The 22,665-nt window shown below is 44.7% G+C and overlaps 1 protein-coding gene across 3 annotated transcripts in view; it reads left to right on the top strand.

The window, feature by feature from the left end:
* ERGIC3 (ERGIC and golgi 3) overlaps positions 1–22,665 on the top strand; it is a 55,423-nt gene that overhangs the window by 20,592 nt on the left and 12,166 nt on the right. For 2 of the 3 annotated variants that reach the window (XM_038369262.2, XM_038369266.2), the window contains exons 8-10: positions 11,608–11,622; positions 22,003–22,034; positions 22,516–22,612. In XM_038369262.2, the coding sequence (XP_038225190.1) occupies positions 11,608–11,622; positions 22,003–22,034; positions 22,516–22,612 (144 nt within the window). The remainder of the gene's footprint in view (positions 1–11,607; positions 11,623–22,002; positions 22,035–22,515; positions 22,613–22,665) is intronic. The other variant, XM_038369263.2, reaches the window with a different exon arrangement.

Raw genomic sequence — 22,665 nt, 5'->3', positions numbered from 1 at the left:
TGGCCAAGATGAGTTAACCAAAGAAGCATTCTTTCATCACTATGGAATCCTGCATTTTGAGGAATCCATTAAAGCATTCCCAAACAATTCTAAATAGTTTACGCTTTTATGTGTAAATTTTTCTTAACACTCAGTTTGACTCACAATTGTTTAAAGTTTTGGGAATTTTATCTATTTAAAGCACCAAGTATATATTTATATATTATTGGACAGGGCTATATTCTGTTAGCAGATATCAAATGAAATTAGATAATGATCACTTGTACCCAGACAACCACTAATTTTTATTTCGGTCACCCATCCATCTTATCCATCAGAATTAGAAAGAGAATTCCCGTGCAGTGGTTGAAATGCTTTTTGTGTTAGAAAGTTATCATCCGTAAATTTTAGGAACTCCAAAGATGTTTTACTGGTGGCAGCCTGAGATCTCAAGATTGGTTCCCCCAGATTGACATCCCCCATGATCATACAAATTTTATTTTTACACATTATAGACAGAGGAGGGAACAGGAAGTAGCTCTTTAAACATACGATTTGGTGTCCTATAACAGACATCCACCACTACCCTGTCTTGTGATTGATTGGTTAGAACATTAATCTGTAAGGATTCAAGGTCCTGTCCTTCTGAATTGTCAGTAATTCTAAAGCAGGTAAAGGCATTTTTAATGTAGAGTCGTCCCTCCCCCCCCTCTACACACTCTGTCTTTTCTATAATAGCCCAAGAGAGAGGACTCTACCCTTATAGGAAGGTAGTAAGCTAAATTCTACTTTTATTATTAACTATTAAAAACAAGAAATAAACAGTATAGGTCCTATCACAACACAATGCTCTTCTGTGGTCATGTGCAAGGCTGGAAGCAGGCTGATAGAGCACTTTAATCTTCTCCATATTGAGAGTCCGAGGTTTCAGTAAGCTTGTGCAAAAAAAATCCCATGTGGACTTAAGGCCATTCTCAGTGTGCATGAGGTGGCACAGTCATCAGCATACTGAAGATCAGTAATGGGTGCCCTGAGGACTTTAGACTTTGAGCAGAGATGTAGAAAATTAAAAAACTGCCCATCAGCCTGCTTCCAGCCTTGCACGTGACCCAGCACAAATCACCACGGAGGGACAGACTTTGGAGATACTCAAGCATTTCTGCTACCTTGGTAGCCAACTTTCTCAAAATGCATAAATGGACAATGAGATCCAACACAGGATCCAGTGCCAAGTGCTTTCTTTGGGAAATTGCTCCTACGTGTTTTCACGGACCGTGACCTATGGCAGGACATCAAGATCCAGATCTGTAAGACAGTTGTTATTCCTACACTCCTTTATGGATGCGAAACCTGGGTGACTATCAACAGCATCTCAAGAGTCTGGAGAGGTACCACCAATTATGCCTCCAGAAGATCCTTCACATCAAGTGGGAAGATCACTGCACTAACGCCAGAAGCCTCACTGAAGTCAATGTCACCAGCATAGAAGCAATGATCCTCATGCACCAACTCCACTGAGCTGGACACAGTGTGCGGATGCCAGACTCTCACCTCCTAAAACAAGTCCTCTACTCTCAGCTCACCCATGGTCAGAGATCCCATGGTGGTCAGAGGAAAAGCTACAAAGGTGCACTGAAAGCGTAGTTTCTAGAAAACTGATGTGGACATCACAAGCTGGGAGGAGCAAGCCACCAACCGACCCCATTAGCGCCACATCCTCCTCCAGGCAGTGGCCCACTTTGAGGAGAAGCGCCTTGCCCTCAAAGCTGAAAAGAGACAGAGAAGGAAGGAAAAAGAAAACTTTCTCCCAACCGACAGCTGACCTACCAGGAAATGTGTGTACCTACTGCGAGTGGATCTGTGGTTCCAGGATCAGATTCCTGAGTCATCTCAGGACCCATATGTAAATCCGTGGTAGAGATCATCCTCAAATTGAGTTATTGCCAATGATGCTATTCTGTGGTTCATATGTTCCACTGGGACACCACCCAGGATGCAGATGATAGAACATTCCCTATTTTATTCAGTTAGCAGCACTCAAGGTCAGTTACAGAATAACATGGTCAATTTAGGCAAAACTTAATTATGTTTTTCAAATGAGATGTTAAAATTTATGTAATGATTATTTTAGCCATCACTATTATATAGAAGAATTAACTAATTATTTCATAGCATTTATCTTTTCTCCTACAGATAGGATAGGTACATAAGGATGGCCATATTGGGTCAGACCAATGGTTTATCTAGCCCAGTATCCTGTCTTCTGTCATTGGCCAGTGCCAGGTGCTTTAAAGGGAATGAACAAAACAGAGCAATTTATCAAGTGACCCATCCTCTGTTATCCAGTCCCAGCTTCTGGTACTCAGAGGATTATGGACACCCAGAGCATGGGGTTGCATCGCTGACCATCTTGGCTAATAGCCGTTGATGGATCTAACCCCCATAAACTTATCTCATTCTCTCCTGACCCCAATTATACTTTTGGCCTTCACGACATCCCCTGGCAATGAGTTAGTTGACTGTGCATTGTGTGAACTACTTCCTTATGTTTGTTTTAAACCTGCTGCCTATTAATTTCATTGGGTAACTCCTGGTTCTTCTGTTATGTGAAGGAATAACACTTCCTTATTCACTTTCTCTGCACCATTCATGATTTTATAGACCTCTATCATATTTTCCCTTATTCGTCACTTTTCTAAGATGAACAGTCCCATCTTTTTAATCTCTCCTCCTATTACTCCTGGGGGAATTCTGCACCACTGCGCAATGTAGAGTTTGCACAGAATTCCATGTTTCTCATGAAGAATTGGGGTTACAGAGCTTCTGGCCGCTGCTAGAGGCTGCTGGACTCTGCAGAGCCCAGCTCACAGTGAGCGGCGCGCCCAGCCTCGTGGGGACAAGGCTCTGCATGTGCTGGCTGGCTTGCTTAATCATCATTTTCCCGGGGACGGGAGAGGGCCTGGGAGACCCAGCTCTAGCAAAGGGTGAGGAAGGACAGGGCCGCAACGCAATGCACCATACCACATCCCCTGGCAGGACAGTAAAGAAGCTGGGGGGGGCGAGTGGGGGAGTAAAGGCTCTGGGGGTGCCCCATGGTTGGGCTCTGGGGGGCGAGGGGTGTGGGTTTCTGGACTCTGGAGGTGCCCCATGGCTGGGCTCTGGGGGGGAGAGGGGTGCGAGTGTCTGGGCTCTGGGTGTGCCCTGTGGTTGGGCTCTGGGAGGAGGAGGGTGCGGGTGTCTGGGCTCGGGGGCCCCACGCAGCCCCTTTCAGCACCTCCTAACTGCAACTGGGTTGTCGTAGGGGGTTTCTTTAACTTCTTTAACTCCTGGGGGAATCTTTTTTGTTATTGTGTGTATTTTTGACATGTTGACAGGTATTTTGAAATAAATACCCAAAATAATTGAAACGGGAGTAATTATATTGTGTTATTTTGACAAATAAAATATGCAGAATTTTGCAGAATTTTAAAATATTGTGCACAGAATTTTTAATTTTTTAGTGCAGAATTCCCCCAGGAATATCCTATAGAAACCATTCCATACCCCTAATAATTTTTGTTGCCCGTCTCTGTACCTTTTCAAATTATACTATCTCTATTTTGAGATAGGGCGAACAGAACTGTATGCAGTATTAAATGTGTGGGTGTACCATGGATATATATAGTGGCATTCTGATATTTTCTATCATCTTATCTAACTCTTTCCTAATGGTTCTTAACATTCTGTTAGCTTTTTTGACTGCCATTGCACACTGAGCAGATATTTTCAGTGAATTATCCACGATGACTCCAAGATCTCTCTCTTGAGTGGTAACAGATAATTTAGACCCCATCATTTTGTATATATAGGTGGGTTTATATTTTCCAACGTGCATTACTTTGCACTTATCAGCATTGAATTTCATCTGCCATTTTGTTGCCCAGTTGTCTAGTTTTCTGAGATCCCTTTGTAACTCTTCGCAGTCAGCTTTGGACTTAACTATGTTGCATATTTTGTATCATCTGCAAACTTTGCCACCTCATTGTTTACCCCCTTTTCCAGATCATTTATGAATACGTTGAACAGCACTGTTCTCCAGAGAGATCCTTGGGGGACTATGCTATATACCTGTCTCCACTTCGAAAACTGACCATTTATTCCTATTCTTTGTTTCCTAGCTTTTAACCACTTTTACTGACCCATGAGAAGACCTTCTCTCTCATTGTAAGACTGCCTACTTTGCTGAAGAGCCTTTGATGAGGAACCTTGTCAAAAGCTTTCAGAAAAAGTCCAAGTACAGTATATCACCATTGTCCAAATGTTTCTTGACCCCCTCAAAGAATTCTAATAGATTGGTGAAGCATGATTTCTCTTTACAAAAGCTTTGTTGGCTTTTTCCCAGCATACCGTGTTCATCTGTGTGTCTGTTAATTCTGTTCTTTACGATAGTTTCAGTCAATTTGCCTGGTACTGAAGTTAGGCTTACTGACCTGTAATTGCCAGGATTGGCTCTGGAGCCTTTTTTAAAAATCGGCATCACATTCACCATCCACCAGTCGTCTGTTACGGAGGGTGTTTGAAGTGGTAGCTTATGTACCACAGTTGGTTGATCTTAAAGAATTTTTAGGTGGACTTTAAGGTGGCAACTCTGAGATGTTACTCCAGCTAGGCATTTAATACTTACAGAATGTTGATACTGCTTAGTCTTTGCCCAGGTATGGCCCCAGGTACAAGGTGAGGCAACTGGCAGGATATAGTGCTGGATACCTCACTTCCTACATCAGGGTGGAATCTATTCTTCTCTCATGTACAAGTTTTCCCATCTGGATTCAGTCCATGGACTCTGCAAGAACTGGTGGACGCCTTCAGATATTCTAAATAACCCTCTGAAGGTAAAGATGACTTTGTCTGACTGCAGGGGAATGAGTCTGCCTCTCACTAAGCTATACTGAGCTATAAATCTTCAGCTTCTGTTGAACAAGATCTAGAGAGAACTGTTAACTTCCTGGTAGGATAATCTCATCAGGAAGTCATGTCAGCAACAGGATTTCCTTGGCACCTTCTTGCTACCTTAGGTGTTTGCACAAATGCAGAAAAGTCCATTTTGTCATTCACAAAGGCAATACATTTTATAGGAGCACATCTGGACTCAGTCTGTGTGGGACTATTTCTCCCCACAGACAGGGTTTACTCAATGAGCAACTTGATCTCCCATATTACATGCAGACCATGAGCTACGGTGTCTTTTTCTGTTAGGCTACATGGCCTCATGCACCTACGTTACACCATTCGCCAGACTCCACTTGAGGTGCCTGCAAGCTTGGCTCCCCTCCACCTACCAACTAAGCAGAAATCATATTGACTCTAATGTCACTGTCCCCACCGGAGTTCTCACCTCCCTCACTTAGGCTATGTCTACTCTGGCAATTGAACAACAAAAGTTTTGTCTTTCAGAGGTGTTGGGGGTGAAAGTTTTTTGTGAGCAGGAGAGCCGACAAACAGCAGCTACACTGCACAACTTTTAGCGGCATGGCTGTAGCGACACAGCCATGTTGCTAAAGGCTGTATAGTGCAGACATAGCCTTAGTGGTCCAACCCATGGTGGGGACGCCCTTCTGCCCTCCCATACTGAAGGCCACTGTTCTGACAGACGCCTCCCTTACAGGGTGGCGTGCTCATATTTCTCAGGGTACCTGGACCCCATGAGAGGCCAGGATATGCATGGGCTTACTGGGGCTGAGAGCGGTCTGCCTTGCATGCACGGCCTTCCTACCCCTCATATGCTCACTCCATGTACAGATAATGTCAGACAATAGCACCACAGTGGTCTATATAAACAAACAGGGAGGAGCATGATCTCATCTGCTCTGCCTGGAAGCAGTCAGACTTTGGAACTGGTGTCTCAGGAACCGCATTACAATATAGGCTGCATACCTCCAGGATATTCACAACTCCTTGGCAGACAGGCTAAGCAGAAGTTTCTCTACAGACCACAAAGGAGAGAACCACAGCACAGTTCTAACCAACACATTTGCACAGAAGGTTACTCCCCTATGGGACCTCTTTGCATCCCAGATGAACAGGAAGCTTCCCATGTATTGCTTCAGGGGAGATATAGGCAGTGATTCCCAGGGTGATGCTTTTCTGGATGGATGGCCTCAAAAACCTCTGCCATCCCATTCCCCTACTACCACAAGCTATATAGAAGATTCATCGCAACAAAGCTACCATCCTCCTCTTAGCACCCTTCTGGCCCACACAATTCTGGTTCACGGAACTCCTAACACTGTCCATGCACCCACCTATCAGAATCTGCCCATTTAATCAAACACCCCAACCCAGGCTCACTCCACCTCACGGCCTGATGTTTGAATGGGCATTTTAAATAGGATGCTCGTGCTGCACCCCTGTCCAGGAAATCCTTAACCAAAGCAGAAAAGATTCTACTAGAGCCTGCTACTGGGGTAAACGATGGCACTTTTCACCTTGAGCTCAATGTCACCAACGTGCTTGATATGGTGGGCATCCTAGACCAGATCTCCATTCCTTAAAGTCTTCAGGTCTAGCCCTTAGTTTGCTGTAGGTATACCTAGCAGTGATCAGTGCCTTCCTCCCTCCAGTGGAAGCACATTCTGTCTACACACTCGGCTACTGTGTGGTTTATGAAGGACTTGATAAGGACCTTCCCACCGGTCATTAAACTTACGTCTCAGTGAGTCCTTAACCTTGTCCTGTCAATGCTCTCACCTCTGCCCTTCAAACATATGGCAACATGTGCCATGACCAACCTGTCTGTGAAGGTGATGTTCTTAATGATTGTCACTTTGGCCCGGAGGATCAATGAGCTAGGAGCCATGATGGCAGACTCTCTGTATACATTGTTCCACAAGGAGAATAGGTTACACCCCAGATTCCTCCCCAAGATTGCTTCTGAGTTCCATATCAATCAGTTGATTCAGTTACCTGTATTTTTCCAAAAACCCCAGGCTTCTTCCAGAGACAAGAGACTTCACTCCGTATACATCAAATGTGCCATGGCATTCTACCTTCAGAGAACCAAACCCATTAGAAAAATCTCTGAGACTCTTTGTTTCCATAGTAGAAAGGTCGCATGGACAAGCCATATCCTGATAGTGGATTTCTAAGTGGGTTTTGAGATGCATATTAGAATGCTACAAAATAGCAAAGCATCTCCCTCTTGGGGGTATTACCGCTCACTCCACGTAAGCACAAGCAGCCTCCATGACATCATTATGAATGTTCGACAGTAGGACATTTGCAGAGCAGCAGTTTTGAGCTATGTCTACACATTTGCATCACACTATGTTCTAACTCAAGCTGAAACTGTGGATGCAGCTGTCGGATTGGCAGTACTACAAGCATCTCTGCTACCAACTTACTTGCACCCTCCTACACTCTGAACACTGCTTGCAAGTCATTTGTATGTAGCATCCACAGAGAGACCAGCACTCAAAGAAGAAATGGAGGTTACTTACTGTAACTGTTCAAGATGTGTGGTCCCTATCTGTATTCCACCACCTGCCTCCTTCCCTTCTGCTTCGGATCCTGTTGGATTGTGATAAGAAGAGGAACTGGACAGGTGACGACCTGCACCGCCTCTTACAGCTTGGTTGACAGCATGAGGGAAGTTACTACGCATGTGCAGATCAATGGACGCTGCTTTGAAGAACTTCCAGACATGTGGAAAACAGATAGGGACCACACATCTCAAAAAACCTCCAGATACAGTAAGTAACCTCCATTTTTTTAAAGCTTGATTCAACACCAAAGGCATAGTACATTGCTCAAGGGGTGGAGAGATTCAACTTTCCTAGCAGATGCTATTTCTGATTAACAAGGGAGATGGTCTGTTTCTGTCGGTGTCCCAAAGTCTTCTCCCTGAGAGTGGATCAGATTTCCCATCCATAGTCGGTCTTATTCTCTGATGACTTGGTTCTTCATGAGTGAGTGCAGCGAGTCCCAAAACAGACCCAGAAATTTTACACACGGAAGTGTGGCCACCATTAAAGTTTGTATTGCAGCCAGCCATGTCTTGGCATGAGGAACTTCTGTTTTCACCCACTCTGCTGGGAAGTGATTTTCAGTTATTTCATCTGCGCCCACCAACCAGTTAATTCTTGCTTCTTGGGACTTGAACTTCATAATGACAAAGGGTGGGATCCACAAAGGTACTTAGGCACCTGACTCACAGTTTTAGGCTCTACTGTGATCAGCAAAACTCTCACCCAGCCCTGGGGGCATCTAGACTCAGCATCTAAGTTTTCAGGGTCAGAAGTTCCTGGGCACCTAACTTTCTGCCTCTGGACATGCACACTGCCACCTCCCTGTAGATAAATATTTATCCACAATGGAATAATCATTGGTTAGATAGAAAGAGAGAGAATGAGAATGGCTCTGAAGTCCAGTCGTTAGGGCATCCACCTGAAAGGTGGAAGACCTGGGTCCAGGTCCCCTACTCCAATCACTCTTTATTTATCCACAGTGGAACAACTTCAGCAGGAGAGACTGAGGAAGAGCCACATCAGAGTATCCCCTAGCTTAGTGGTTAGAGCATCCTCCTGCAAGGTGGGGACCCCTGTTCAAATCCTTTCTCCCTCACCAGTCGAGGGGGACTTGGACCTGGGTCTCCCACGCCCAGGTAGTGCTCTAACCACTGGGCTAAAAGTTACCAGGTGGGCAGTGGCAGCCCCTCCTCCTTCCCCAGCTGTTTTGTGCCTAACTCATTCCCCCAAGTAGCTGCTTGACCCCAGGTGGCAGCTGGTTCCCATTCATGGATTGCTGAGCAGAGATAGGCACCATCCTGCAACTCAGACCTAGGCACCACAAGAGAGGGGTGGGTCTTAGGGCACATCCCTCTGGTGGGCATCTGCCATCAGCTAGTTTAGACAGCTTCCTGCCTATCATGCTGGCTGTTGTGAATTGCATTTGAAGGTGCCTGTCTCTCCCCATACATTGTATAGGAAACCTAGGTGCCTAGCTCAGGCTTTGTGGATCACAGCGTGGTTCCTGTGATTTTTCTAGGCAACTAAAAATTAGGCACTGTGACTGTCAGCCCCAAATTAATAGCTCCTCCATGAGAACTGAGCAAGGTGGGTTGTCCTCATGGCACCTGACAGAAAGTATATATTTATACCCTCATCCAAAATTCTTGGCTGTTTCTGGCTTACTACCAAAGTGTCTGTATCAAATTTATAAAGTTGCCACTTGGAGTTGAGTCCACACTTTTATTCATCAGAATCCTCTCTATTCAACCTAGATCAGATCCTTGTTTCAGAAGAGAAGATCTTCAGTCACTTTAGTTAATACTTAGTCCTTGCCTTGAGGATATATGCTGGTTACTAATCTCTGAAACCAGGTTTCTGAATGGGCATTTTCATGATGGAAGGAGAAAGGTTCAAATTAAGAAGTCTTTTTAAAATTTGATCCCAAATTTAGTTCTGATCTCAGCTGGCTGATTTTTCTTGTGTCATTTGGTTGCTGTTTATTGACATAAGTCTCAGTGATTATCTTCAGAGCTGATATAACTTCTGTCCTTGTTGGAGTTTTCTACTTCCAGGAAGTAAGCTGAGGGATAAGAGGAGGTTTAGGACTTGTCCAGACATAAAGTGGAACCGAAGTAACTAAAAGTGTGAAGTACAACTGATATGATTTCAGTATAAACTGGCCTTTGGGCAGGCCTCTCATTTCATTCCCACAACTCCCTTCTGCCTGGGTTGATTCATTCCTTGTTAGAGCCCCATGTTCATACACAGTGTGTTGTGCCTTTCCACATATGCATTATGTTTTCACACACACACACACCCCGCTCTCAAAACACACTTTCAAACAAATTCTCTTCTAGACCGTAGTACACACTATGTTAGTTGAGGTCTAGCAGCACAAGCCAGAGCTAGATGCATTACGTGAAAGGTATAGGTAAAGGGCCTGAGCAGTCTTGCTCACATGAATTCATTCCATGCGTTGCAGCCACAAAATTAATTGCTTTGTATCTGGCTTGCAGCACAACTCCCCACCTTTCCCTAAATCTAGGAATATCTGAGGTCTTGTCTGGACTAGGAAAAAGGTTTGAGTTCAGGTTAGGTTTAATCTTGATCTTAACTCAATAACTTTTCCTAGTCTGGAAAATGCCAAAAGGTAACTACTGCACTCCCCCTCCCCCCTTCTCTCCTCCCCCCCCACCCCCCATGTAACAACATCTTCTCTTTAGGCTTTAGCATTTTTTCAAATCACATTTTAAATCTTTCAGCCTCTTTCGTGGGGCTGACTGAGCCTCAGAATTTTGCTTTCCAATCCGCATTTGGACATTTTGAATTGCCTATTGAAAAGATGACATGGTTTGTGTTTGTGTGTTAGCCCAGGTTTCTCTGTGAGAAAGATCAAGAGAATCCAAGCTTTGGGACAGTTGGTTTTTAGGAGGAGGGCTAACTAATGCAGCTCACTCTTTCAAGTAACGCTAGTCCAGGGGTTCTCAATTTTTTGGTGGCCTTAGAGTGTGGCCACCAACTCTTGCTGGTGGCCGCTTTGGCAATTTTTCCTAAAATACTTAATTAACTTTAGGAAAAACATATATATGCACATACACATGTCCAAATCATTGTCATTTATTTATGTAGGGTTTGGGGGTGGGATATTTTTGCAGACTTAATAAAAATAGTATACAGTTGTCTCTATTCTTTCCTGGACCTAAACAGAATAGAAACAAATAAGTGAAATAAAAACTATTTGACTAGGAAGGTGGTGAAGCACTGGAATGGATTACCTAGGGAGGTGGTGGAATCTCCATCCTTAGATGGTTTTAAGGCCTGGCTTGACAAAGCCCTGGCTGGGATGATTTAGTTGGGGTTGGTCCAGCTTTGAGCAGGGGGTTGGACTAGATGACCTCCTGAGGTCTCTTCCAACCCTAATCTTCTGTGATTCTAAGGTATCTTGCATGTTCTTGACTTTTTAGTTATTTCTTTTGCTTTTCTTTTGCCCTTGGCTGCAGGGTTCCAGTTCTGGGCTCACCTCCTACTCTACCATTGCTCCTGGCCCCCAGCTGCCGCCCTACCCACCTCCCCATCCAGGATTTAATTGGTCCCCTAGCTTGCCAGGGCTGAGTAAGAATGTTATGAAAAATGATATTTGTTAATATCACTTTTCATTGTCTCCCAGCTAGCTAGCAAGTTGGCTGCTGTGAAAAGTGATATTAACAAACACACAGATATCACTTTTTACAGAAATAGACTTACTAGTTAGCAAGTCTTTAAATAAAAAAAAAAGCAACCAGAAAAGTAAAAGAAATAACAAAAAAGTCAAGAACATGCAAACCACCTTACAAAAAACCCTATATAAATGAATGACAATGATTTGGACATGGAGATGTGCATATTTATTTGTTTTTCCTAAAGTTAATTAAGTATTTTAGGAAAAATTCTTAGCGTGGCCACCAGCAAAAGTTGGTGGCCACACTCTGAGGCCAATAAAAATTTGTTGTGAGAACCCCTACTCTAGGGACTGGTTGGCAAAGTGATTATTCCTCCTCTTCTAGAAGGTGTCATTTTTAAATGCAGCCTTATCTGAATCTGTGCTTTTCAATGTAAAAATCTGAATGTTTCTCTTTTCTTTCCTTATTCCTGCCCTTATTTGCAGTGCATGCAGTTGAGCGTAAGTGATGCTTACTTCTTTCCTTTTCTTATACTGTTCACTATGGAATTAATCTAATTTCTGTTATGTCTTGTCTCCATAAATCCCCTTGGGTCGGGCACCTAGAGCATTAGCTTAGATTCTTAGCCTGGGATTTGTGAATAAGTTCAGGGGGCATGACCACTGACTCTTTCTTTGTCGCTAGAGTGGAGGGTGGATCTGTTCTAACTGGGGTCCCAGTATAGAAAAGGTTGAGAAGCTCTGGCCTGGATTATTTTAATAAGTCTGTAAGAGACAGTAGGTTGGTGGATGTGTTTAGTCTGGTGGACTAGCTTAGTGAGGCCTGGTAACAGTTTGGGGGGGTGGAGTTAATAGATTTAAAGACCAGAAGGGATGATCATCTAGTCTGACCTCCTTCATACCACAAACCAGAGAATGTGCCCCGGTGGTTCCTGATTCCAGCCCACTAGCTTGTGACTGAGCTAGAGCAGATGAAGAGGGTTACAAATCATGGGATTCATTTTCAGGTGTTGAGTACAAATTGATTAATGCAGAAGTTGATTTCTTCAGAGCTAGAAATCCAAACGTTGTTGCCTCCTTGAATGACCTGGCATTCTTAGATTAGAAGCAGTGTGGTGTAGGGATTGCCTTTTTGTTCTGTGCTTGTACAGCGCCTAGCACAATGCAGGCCATGCCGAGTGCTCTGAGATGCTACAGTAATACAAATAATAATAATAATAATAAATGTGCTTTACTTAGGTTCTACATTCATTCTGAAATAATCTTATTTACGGGCAGCATCAGGAGGTCTCCTGCAGCATTTTGGTGGTTGTGGGGGTGGATCTTATTGCTCTTCATAGGTGGGGTGGCAAGAATGAACCCTGCACCCTGGTTGTGGCAGTGGCCAACTTTAGTCAATGGAAGGCTGCTCTCCCTGCTGGATCCCAGACATCCTGGAGGAACCAGCAGCAAGGATGATCCAACCACCCTTTGTGCTTTCTAGTGAAGAAGTGAAGGGAGGCTGAAGTTGAGAGTAGCAAGGGGCTGAAGCAATGGGGATGGTTACAATTGTGAAGGCCAGTAGGGTGCAGAGGCAGAATGGGAGGGGCAGCTCCAGGCTCTCCCACCCCAAATACCGCATAGGCTGCCCATTGCCATTTCTTTGGTACCTTTGGCTAATGTGTCTGCAGAATGTGTAGATTCCCTCCATCACGTCACATAAACTGCTAATCCTGCTGTACTGATTGTATTGATTGATTGATCTCTGTATTGATCTGCAATCTCCACTATAAATAATTTTCCTATTCACCTTTTATATAGTGTTACGTGTTAGTCACCTACGACATGTCATGTTAGCCTCAGAGTGCATTTCAGTAGAGTTCTAAATACATCGTGAATAGGCTGTATATTGGAAACAGTTTAACGATAGCAATTGGGCACGCATACGTAATATTGTTTAACAAGGAGAGGTATGTTGTATGTATATATTATTGAGAAAATAACATTACGATTGGTGAGGTTTTGGAAATAAAGGGGAGAAGGCAAGGGAGTGATCAGGGATGATACTAAGGTTACAAGTGTGGATGATGGCAAGGAAGATGGTATTGCTGACAGGGTAAGAAGGAAAGAAAAAGTGTTCATTCATAGCCATGTGGAGTTTAAGGTGGTAGGAAGACATTCAAGAGGATGGATTCAGAGGTCTGGGCTGGAGGTTAGAGGTCAAGGATGACTGTGTCTGTGTTTCAGAAAGGGAAGGGTATGTGAATTTTTAAGTGCTGATCAGAGGAATGATAGTGGAACTCATGGGTTCTATGGTATGGAGGAACAAAAGGAGAGGGCCACAAGGATACTGGACACTAACCTCATCAATGAGAAATGGATTCTCATCCTCATGTTGATAACTATTTACTGTGACAGTGGATGGGTCACAGAACCTCTTTGTACCTCAGTTATTCCACCTGTAAAATGATTCTTCTCTGAGTAGATGAAGCTGTGTCCACTTAGGTGTGTGCATGCCCAGCGCACCGGAGCTGGAGAAATTTGCCTAGCAGTACCCATGGAGAGATGGTTCTCACGCTTCGTGGTCATAGCCCCTCCACTGGCTACATGAGGCAGCGCTGTTCTCATCCTCCCTCCATTTCTTCTTACCACCCGTGGCTGGAGTCAGAGCTCTGTGTGGTTTTAACCTCACAACCTCTCAACTAGTTTAGGTTTTTCCCTTGTTTTATGTAGTTAGTAGTACACTTAGTGTTTTAGAAAACTGCATTCCTAGTAGTGATAACATCTTCAAGGAGAATCTACAAGTTGCAGGCTGTGATGGCAGAGCCTCCTTATACACAATTCTCCAAAGACAGTGACTTCATGACCGCATCCAAAATTGTTGTGTAAACTGGTTTCTCAGTTTTATTTGAACCAGGTGGTATATTTACCTGTTTTCTTTCCGAAGCCACATTCATTTCCAAAGGAGCAACGTCTACATCCCTTAGATATCCGTCAATGTCTAGCCTTCTGTGTGGACAGGACTAAACTGTCTCATGCTTCACCTCGTTTGTGTCATATACAGATCACATGAAGGGTCAAGCAGTCTCTTCACAGACCATGTCCAAATGCATCACATCCTGCATGATAGAATCATGGACAGTTAGAGTTGGAAGAGACCTCAGGAGGTCATCTAGTCCAACACCTTCTTCAAAGCAGGACCAACCCCAACTAAATCATCCCAGCCAAGGTTTTGTCAAGCTGGCCTTAAAAACCTCTAAGGATGGAGATTCCACCACCTCCCTCGGTAACCCATTCCAGTGCTTCATCACTCTTCTATTGAAATAGTGTTTCCTAATATCCAACCTAGACCTCCCCCACTGCAACTTGAGACCATTGCTCCTTGTTCTGTCATCTGCCACAACTGAGAACAGCCTAGCTCCATCCTCTTTGGAACCCTCCTTCAGGTAGTTGAAATCTGCTATCAAATCTTCCCTCGCTCTTCTTTTCTGCAGACTAAATAAGCCCAGTTCCCTCAGTCTCGCCTCATAAGTCATGTGCCCCAGCCCGCTAATCATTTTTGTTCCCCTCCACTGGACTCTCTCCAATTTGTCCACATCCTTTTTGTAGTGGGGGGCCCAAAACTGGATGCAGTGCTCCAGATGTGGCCTCACCAATGCTGAATAGAGGGAAATAATCACTTCCCTCGATCTATTGGCAGTGCTCCTACTAATGCAGACCAGTGTGCTGTTAGCCTTCTTGGCAACAAGGGCATACTCTTGACTCATCTCCAACTTCTTGTCCACTGTAATCCCCAGGTCCTTTTCTGCCGCTTAGCCAGTCAGTCCCCAGCCTGTAGAATACATGGGATTCTTCCGTCCTAAGTGCAGGACTCTTCACCTGTCCTTGTTGAACCTCATCAGATTTCTTTTGGCCCAATCCTCCAATTTGTCTAGGTCATTCTGGACCCCATCCCTACCCTCCAGCATATCTACCTCTGCCCCCAGGTTAGTGTCATCCGTGAACTTACTGCGGGTGCATTCCATTCCATCGTCCCGATCATTAATGAAGATGTGGAACAAAACCGGCCCCAAGACTGACCTCTGGGGCACTCTGCTTGATACCGGTTGCCAATTAGATGTTGAGCCATTGATCACTGCCCATTGAGCCCAACAATCTAGCCAGCTTTCTATCCACCTTATAGTCCATTCATCCAATCCATACTTTTATAACTTGCTGGCAGGAATACTGTGGGAAACCGTACCAAAAGTTTTGCTAAAGTCAAGATATATCATGTTCACCACTTTTCCCATATCCACAGAGCCAGTTATCTCATTATGGAAGGCAATCAGGTTGGTCAGGCCTGCCTTGCCTATGGTGAATCCATGTTGACTGTTCCTGATCACCTCGCTCTCCTCCAGGTGCTTCAAAATGGATTTCTTGAGGACCTGCTCCATGATTTTTCCAGGGATTGAGGTGAGGTGATTTTTCCGGGGACTGAGGTCTATAGTTCCCCGGGTTCTCCTCCTCCTTTTTTTTAAAGGTGGCACTATATTTGCCTATTTCCAATCATCTGGGACCTCCACTGATTGCCATGAGTTTTCAAAGATAATGGTCAATGGCTCTGCAATCACATCAGCCAACTCCCTCAGCACCCTTGGTTGCACTGCGTCCGGCCCCATGGACTTGTGCAGGTCCAGCTTTTCTAAATAGTCCTTAACCTGTTTTTTCACCACTGAGGGCTACTCGCCGCCTCCTCCCCATACTGCCCAGTGCAGCAGTCTGGGAGCTGAGTTTGTCTGTGAAGACCAAGGCAAAAAAAGCATTGAGTACTTCAGCTTTATCCACATCATCTGTTGCCTCCCCCATTCAGTAAGGGTCCCACACTTTTCCTGACCACCTTCTTGTTGCTAACATACCTGTAGAAACCCTTCTTGTTACACTTCACATCCCTTGCTAGCTGCAACTCCAGTTATGCTTTGGCCTTCCTGATTACACCCCTGCATGCTCAAGCAGTATCTTTATACTCCTCCCTAGTCATCTGTCCAAGTTTCTGCTTCTTGTCAGCTTCCTTTCTGAGTTTAAGCTCACCGAAGATTTCTCTGTTAAACCAAGCTGGTCGCCTGCCATATTTGCTATTCTTTCTGCACATAGGTATGGTTTGTTCCTGTGCCCTAAATAAGGCTTCTTTAAAATACAGCCATGGACTCCTTTCCCCCTCATATTAGCCACCCAGGGGATCCCTGAGGGAATCAAAGTATGCTTTTCTGAAATCCAGGGTCTGTATTCTGCTGCTCTCCTTTCTTCTTTTTGTCAGGATCCTGAACTCGACAATCTCATAGTCACTGTTGCTCGGGTTGCCACCCTTTTCTACTTCCCCTACCAATTCTTCCCTGTTTGTGAGCAGCAGGTCAAGAGGAGCACGTTGGTTCCTCCAGCACTTGTACCAGGAAGTTGTTCCCAACACTCTCCAAAAACTTCCTGGATTTTCTGTGCACTGCTGTATTGCTCTCATGATTAAACTCCCTCAGTAGAACCAGGGGCTGTGATCTGGAAACTTCTGTTAGTTGTCTGAAGAAAGCCTTGTCTATCTCATTCTCCTGGTCTGGTAGTCTATAGCAGATGCCCACCACGACACCACCTTTGTTGCTCTCGCCTCTAAACTTAACCCAAAGACTCTCAATAGGCTTTTCTCCAGTTTCATACTGGAGCTCTGAGCAATCATACTGCTCTCTTACATACAGTGCAACTCCTCCACCTTTTCTTCCTTGCCTGTCCTTCCTGAACAGTTTATACCCATCCATGGCAGTGCTCCAGTCATGTGAGTTACCCCACCAAGTCTCTGTTATTACAATCACATCGTAATTCCTTGTCTGTGCTAGGACTTCCAATTCTTCCTGCTTGTTTCCCAGGCTTCTTGCATTCGTATACAAGTACCTAAGATAACGAGCCGATTGCCCTACTTTCTTAGTACGAATCAGGAGGCCTTCCCTGTTGCATCCTCCTCCTTGTTTTTCCTCCTGGTATGCCATTTCCCCACTTACCTCAGGGCTTAGGTCTCCATCCCCCGGCGAGCCTAGTTTAAAGTCCTCCTCACTAGGTTAGCAAGTCTGCCTGCAAAGATGCTCTTCCCTCTCTTCGTTAGGTGGATCCCATCTCTTCCTAGCAATCCTTCTTCCTGGAACAACATCCCATGGTCAAAGACTCAAAGCCCTCTCTCTGACACCACCTGCACAACCACGCATTTACTTCCACAATTTGATGGTCCCTACCTGGATCTGTATTGGTTTAGCTTCATCTTCCAGCCATTACATCGTCTTATACCCTTCTCTGATAGATTGAAGAACGCATTAGCAAATAATTGTTCCCCATGTAGGTACTTATAGACTGTAATCAAATCCCCCCCCGTAACCTTCTCTTTGTTAAGCTGAATAGTTGGAGCTCCTTGAGCTTTTCTAGGCAGGTTTTCTAATCCTTTCATCATTCTTGTGTCTCATTCTCTTTGAACACGCTCCAATTTATCAATATATTTTTTGAATTGTGGGCATCAGAATTGTACACAATATTCCAGTAGCACCAGTGCCAAATATAAGATAAAATAACCTCTATACTCCTTTTGGAGGTTCCCCTGTTTATACATCACAGGATCGCATTAACTCTTTTGACCAGAACATCACACTGGTAGTTCATGTTCAGCTGATTATCCACCATGATTCCCAATTTTTTTTCAGAGTCACTGCTTCCCAGGAGAGACACCCCGATTCTGCAAGTATGACTTACGTTCTTTGTTCCTAGATGTATACGTTTACATTTAGCCATATTAAAATACAGAATGTTTGCTTGCGCCTAGTTTACCAAGTGATCCTGATCACTCTAAATAAGTGACCTGTCCTCTTCATTATTTATCACTCCCCCAATTTTTGTGTCATCTTCAAACTTCGTCAGTGATGATTTTGTTTTCCTACAGGTGACTAATAAAAGTGTTAAATAGCATAGGGCCAACAAATGATCATACAGAACAGAAGTATTTATTGAACCCTTTTGTCTTTTCCGCATTATTACTAATAATTCTACCATTTCCATCTAGTAATGGACCAATGCTAGGATTCTTTTTGTTTTTAATATATTTAAAAATCTCCTTGTTGTTGTCCTTAACTCTGCTGTCCATAGATTTCTCCTTGAGTGCCTTTGCTTCCCTCTCAGTTTTCTGCAATTCCTAACTTCTGAATTATATTCGTTGCTATCAATTTCTCTTTTCTTCCATTTGTTATATATATATTTTTAATTTTTATAGCTTTTGTAAGCCCTGATGGACACATTTCATGAGAGAGATGCAGGAATTTAGACATAAGCTGTACCCTCACTCTGCAACTGCAGCTTGTTAGCCTAAGAGGAGAAAGCTGAAGTGGGCAACTTTGATTCACTTTCATGTGGACAAAGGCATAAACGAAGTGCATCATGCTGTTTCTGGTTGAGCAGTGCTCCCAGTAATGTGGTGTCAAAGCGTGCTGGAAGCCAGGAGAGAGAAAGAGTGAGAGAGAGAGAGAGCAGACTTGTACTTAAAGTCTGGCAATGATAAAATTATTTCAGATCAAGTCAAATGCTGGTGACCACCGAAAGTCAGAACACAGACAGTCTACACAGATATTTCTTCTTTGAGGGCTGTTCCCTATGTGTCTTCCACACATGGGTACACATGTGCACCCTGGCTCCACTCAATCTCCTCACCAGACAAGGATCACATCAACTCCAAGGTGGCCATTCCCACCAGTGTTATCGCCTCCTTCTCCTAGTGGTTGATCCCAGAAAAGGTGAGAATGGGCATCCCTTCAGTACTTCAATCCCCCAGTGCCACCATTGTGACAGATGCCTCTCTCCTGGGGTAGGGTGCCCACCTGAACAATCACACTGCGTGGGGTACCTGGACTCCACGGGAGGCCAGACTACACAACATACTAGAACTGAAAGCAGTCTGCCTTGTGTGCAAAGCCTTCCTCCAACTCAAATGCTCACTCCACATCCAAGTGATGGTGGACAGTGTCACCACCATGGTTTACATAAACAAACAGGGTGGAGCGACAACTCCTCCACTCTGCGTGGAAACTGTCAGGCTCTGGAACTGGTGCATCAGAAACTGCATCACAAGCTAGGCCACTTACCTCCTAGATATTGAGAACTCCTTAGCAGATAACCTAAGCAGGCACTTCTCAGCAGACCACAAGGGGGAGATCCATGAGTCCATCCTGACTGAAATATTCACACAGTGGGCTACACCTCAATAGGACCTCTTTGTGTCCCAAACAAACAGAAAACTTCCCCTGTATTGCTCCAGAGGTGCCATGGGCTGCTGCTCGCAAGGCAATGCTCTTGTTATCCTGGACAAACAACCTCAGATATGCCTTTCCTCTCATTCCCCTGCTTCCACAGGTCATAAGAAAGGTACATCACAACAGAGCCATTGTCATTTTTCTAGTACCCAACTGCCCAGACAGTTTTGGTTAACAGCTCTCCTGACCATGTCTGGCTCTCCCTCCCGCCCAATCCCCCCAATCAAGATTTGCCCCTACCCAGACCTCCTAACTCAGGAAAGGGCAGAATCAAACACCCCAGTCTGGGCTCACTCCACCTCTCAGCCTGGTGTTTGGATGAGGATCAGAAATAGAACATTTCTGCTCAGCTCCTGTTCAGGCTGTTCTTACCCAAAGTAGGAGTGATTCAACTGGAACCTGCTACCTGACCAAACAGGCTTTTCTCTGCCTGGGCGTAGCACAATCAACATTCTCCAATTACTGCAAGTATTCCAGTCGTCTTAGATTATCTCTTGTTTTAAAAGCTTTGGGTCTCTCCATTAGTTGGTTGTGGGTCCACCCTGCAGCAATTAGTACCTGTCTCTCTCCGGTAGACAGATGTTCTGTTTTCAGACACCCAACTACAGTATGGTTTAGGAAGGGCCTAATCAGAACCTTCCCACCACTGATCAAACTTACATCTATATGGGACCTTAATTTCATTCTGTTGACACTCACCAAACCACCATTTGAACCCTTAGTGACATACTGCATGTCCACCTGTCCATGAAGGTTGCATTTCTGGTGTCTGTCATTTTGGCCAGAAGGGTCAGTGAGCTGGGAGCCATCATAGCAGGCCTTCCTTGTACGTTTTTTCACAAGGAGGTTTCTCTTCACTTACATCCTAAATTTCTTCCCAGAGTTGTTTCTGAATTCAACATCAACCAAAGTATCCCCTTAATTGCCTTTTTTCTGAAGTCCCGTGCTTCTCCTGAAGAGACTTCACTCCCTTAACGTCTGGCTTGCCCTGGGGTTCTGTGTGGAGAGAATCAAACCAGTCAAAAAGTCACCAAGACTTTTTATCACCATAGCAGGAAGATTATACAAGCAAGCTATATCCTCTCAAAGGATTTCTAAGTGGGTTGTGGGATGCCTCCTAGAGTGCTACAGGTTATCACAAATCCCTCTTCTTGGAGGTGTCATGGCTCACTCCACAAGAGCAGAAGCTGCCTCCACAGCATCCCCACAGAAGGTCCTGATACAATGCATTTGCAGGTGGCCACCTGGAGCACCATCCATTCGCTATACACTACACGTTTGTTCGCTGCGGATGCAGCAGTGGGATTGACATCTTTGCTGCCGGGTTCCTTGCACCTAACTCCAGCGTGAGCATTGCTTGCGAGTCACCCATGTGTGGAATATACGTAGGGACCAGCACTTGAAAAAGTAGTGGAGGTTACTTACTGTACTGGAGGCTCTTTGAGATGGGTGGTCCCTATATGTATTTCACTACCCGCCCTTTATCCTTTCTGCTTCGGATCCTGTTGGATTTGTGGTAAGAAGAGGAACTGGATAGGCATCGGCCCACACAGGTGCTTATACCCTCAATCAGGAGAATGATGAGACCCACTGGGCATGTGCAGGCCAATGGACACCACTTGTAAGATTTTCCAGACTCGGGTTCACGGTGCGCATGCACACCCAAATGCAGAATACAGAGAGGGAGCACACATCTCAAATAATTTCCAGTTACAGTAAATAACCATCTAAGTAGGCCATCTTGATTATCACTACAGAAGTTTTTTTCTCCTGCTGATAATAGCTCATCTTAACTAATTAGTCTCTCACAGTTTGTATGGTAACTTCCAACTTACCTGTATGTATATATACATCTTCCTACTATATGTTCCATTCTGTGCATCTGATGAAGTGGGCTGTAGCCCACAAAAGCTTATGCTCTAATAAATCTGTTAGTCTCTAAGGTGCCACAAGTATTCCTGTTCTTTTTGCGGATACAGACTAACACGGCTGCTACTCTGAAACCAGTAAATAACCTGCAGTTTTTTCCCTTTGTGGGCTCAGCGTTGCAGCGGGGAAGGACAGATGAGAGCTCCCTGCTACTGGGAGGTAGACGATCTGTTTGGATGCTTCATCTGGTGGTTTTTACAGTTCTGTAGGCAAATGCTCTGTTCAGTCAATCATGTAGAATGCATATGAATATTATTCTGCCTTCACATTCTACAACAATCTGAGGAGCTAAGCAAGGACCAGAGCTGGAGCTCAGCAAGTGAGCATGAACACCAGTGGAGCTCTCCTAGCCAACCTACACACCCTGAATGTTTGCTTCCTAAAGGCCATGGGCAAATAGTCTGATGATGACTGACGTGTCATTTATAACCCCCCTAGTTCAACTAACTTTCCATCCCTTCTTCTGGAGATAATTAGTTAATATTGGGAGGGGGAATTTCAATGTTGTTTTATCTGTCCGATACCCTACTGCAGCAGGGGAGAAATCCAGTGTGTTTTCTTAATGCTTTAGATGGCAATAGATGTGATGGGATCTCCCTTCTGAGACAAATAAATGTCCTTGGTTCCATGGTCTGGATTGTTTTAACATGCTGTTTCTCTGTTGCAGTTCATGATTTACAGAGCTTTGGACTTGATAACGTAAGTGTTGCAAGAGCATGCGTGTAGACATGCTGGAAAACATTCTTTAAAAAGGCTGGATTTCTCCTTTCTTCTTAATGTCTAGCTCTTCTCTGGCATTCTTTTTTCCCTTGCCACGTGTCTAACAGCCATATAAGTGCTGTTTGAGAGGGGGCACAGAATCCCACTGTGCCCCCAGTTGCATCTGAGTTGGCTTTTCTTTGCCCTGCATCAGGATGGAAGACACACCTGTGCCTCAGAGCCTTTCTCCAGAGGGAGGCTTCCATGGTGGGAAGGGTGGGGGGGAGTTGCCTGCACCTTGGAATCTCAGTGGGCAGGAACATTGAAATTTCCCATGGGAGGGAGGGAGAGAGGAGATGCCTGCCCCTTAGAGTCTCTCACCAAAGGAAGTTGTTCATGCTCTGCAAACCCCAGGGGCCTCGTCCTGCCCCTGGGTAGATGCTGTGCCAGCAGTTTGAGTGTGTCACTGTTTTTGTTTCAGATCAATATGACGCACTATATCAAACGTCTCTCATTCGGGAGGGATTATCCAGGCCTCGTCAACCCTCTGGATGGGACAGACATCACTGCACAGCAAGGTACAGCCTTGAGCAGGAGAATCTCCTTCTAAACTTCTGTATCAAATAAGTGT

This window comes from Dermochelys coriacea, chromosome 13 (assembly GCF_009764565.3).
Source record: "Dermochelys coriacea isolate rDerCor1 chromosome 13, rDerCor1.pri.v4, whole genome shotgun sequence".
In the NCBI taxonomy this organism is placed as follows: Eukaryota; Metazoa; Chordata; order Testudines; family Dermochelyidae; genus Dermochelys; species Dermochelys coriacea.
The sequence above is the reverse complement of the archived record's forward strand: the minus strand, read 5'-3'. Positions and strand labels throughout refer to the sequence as shown.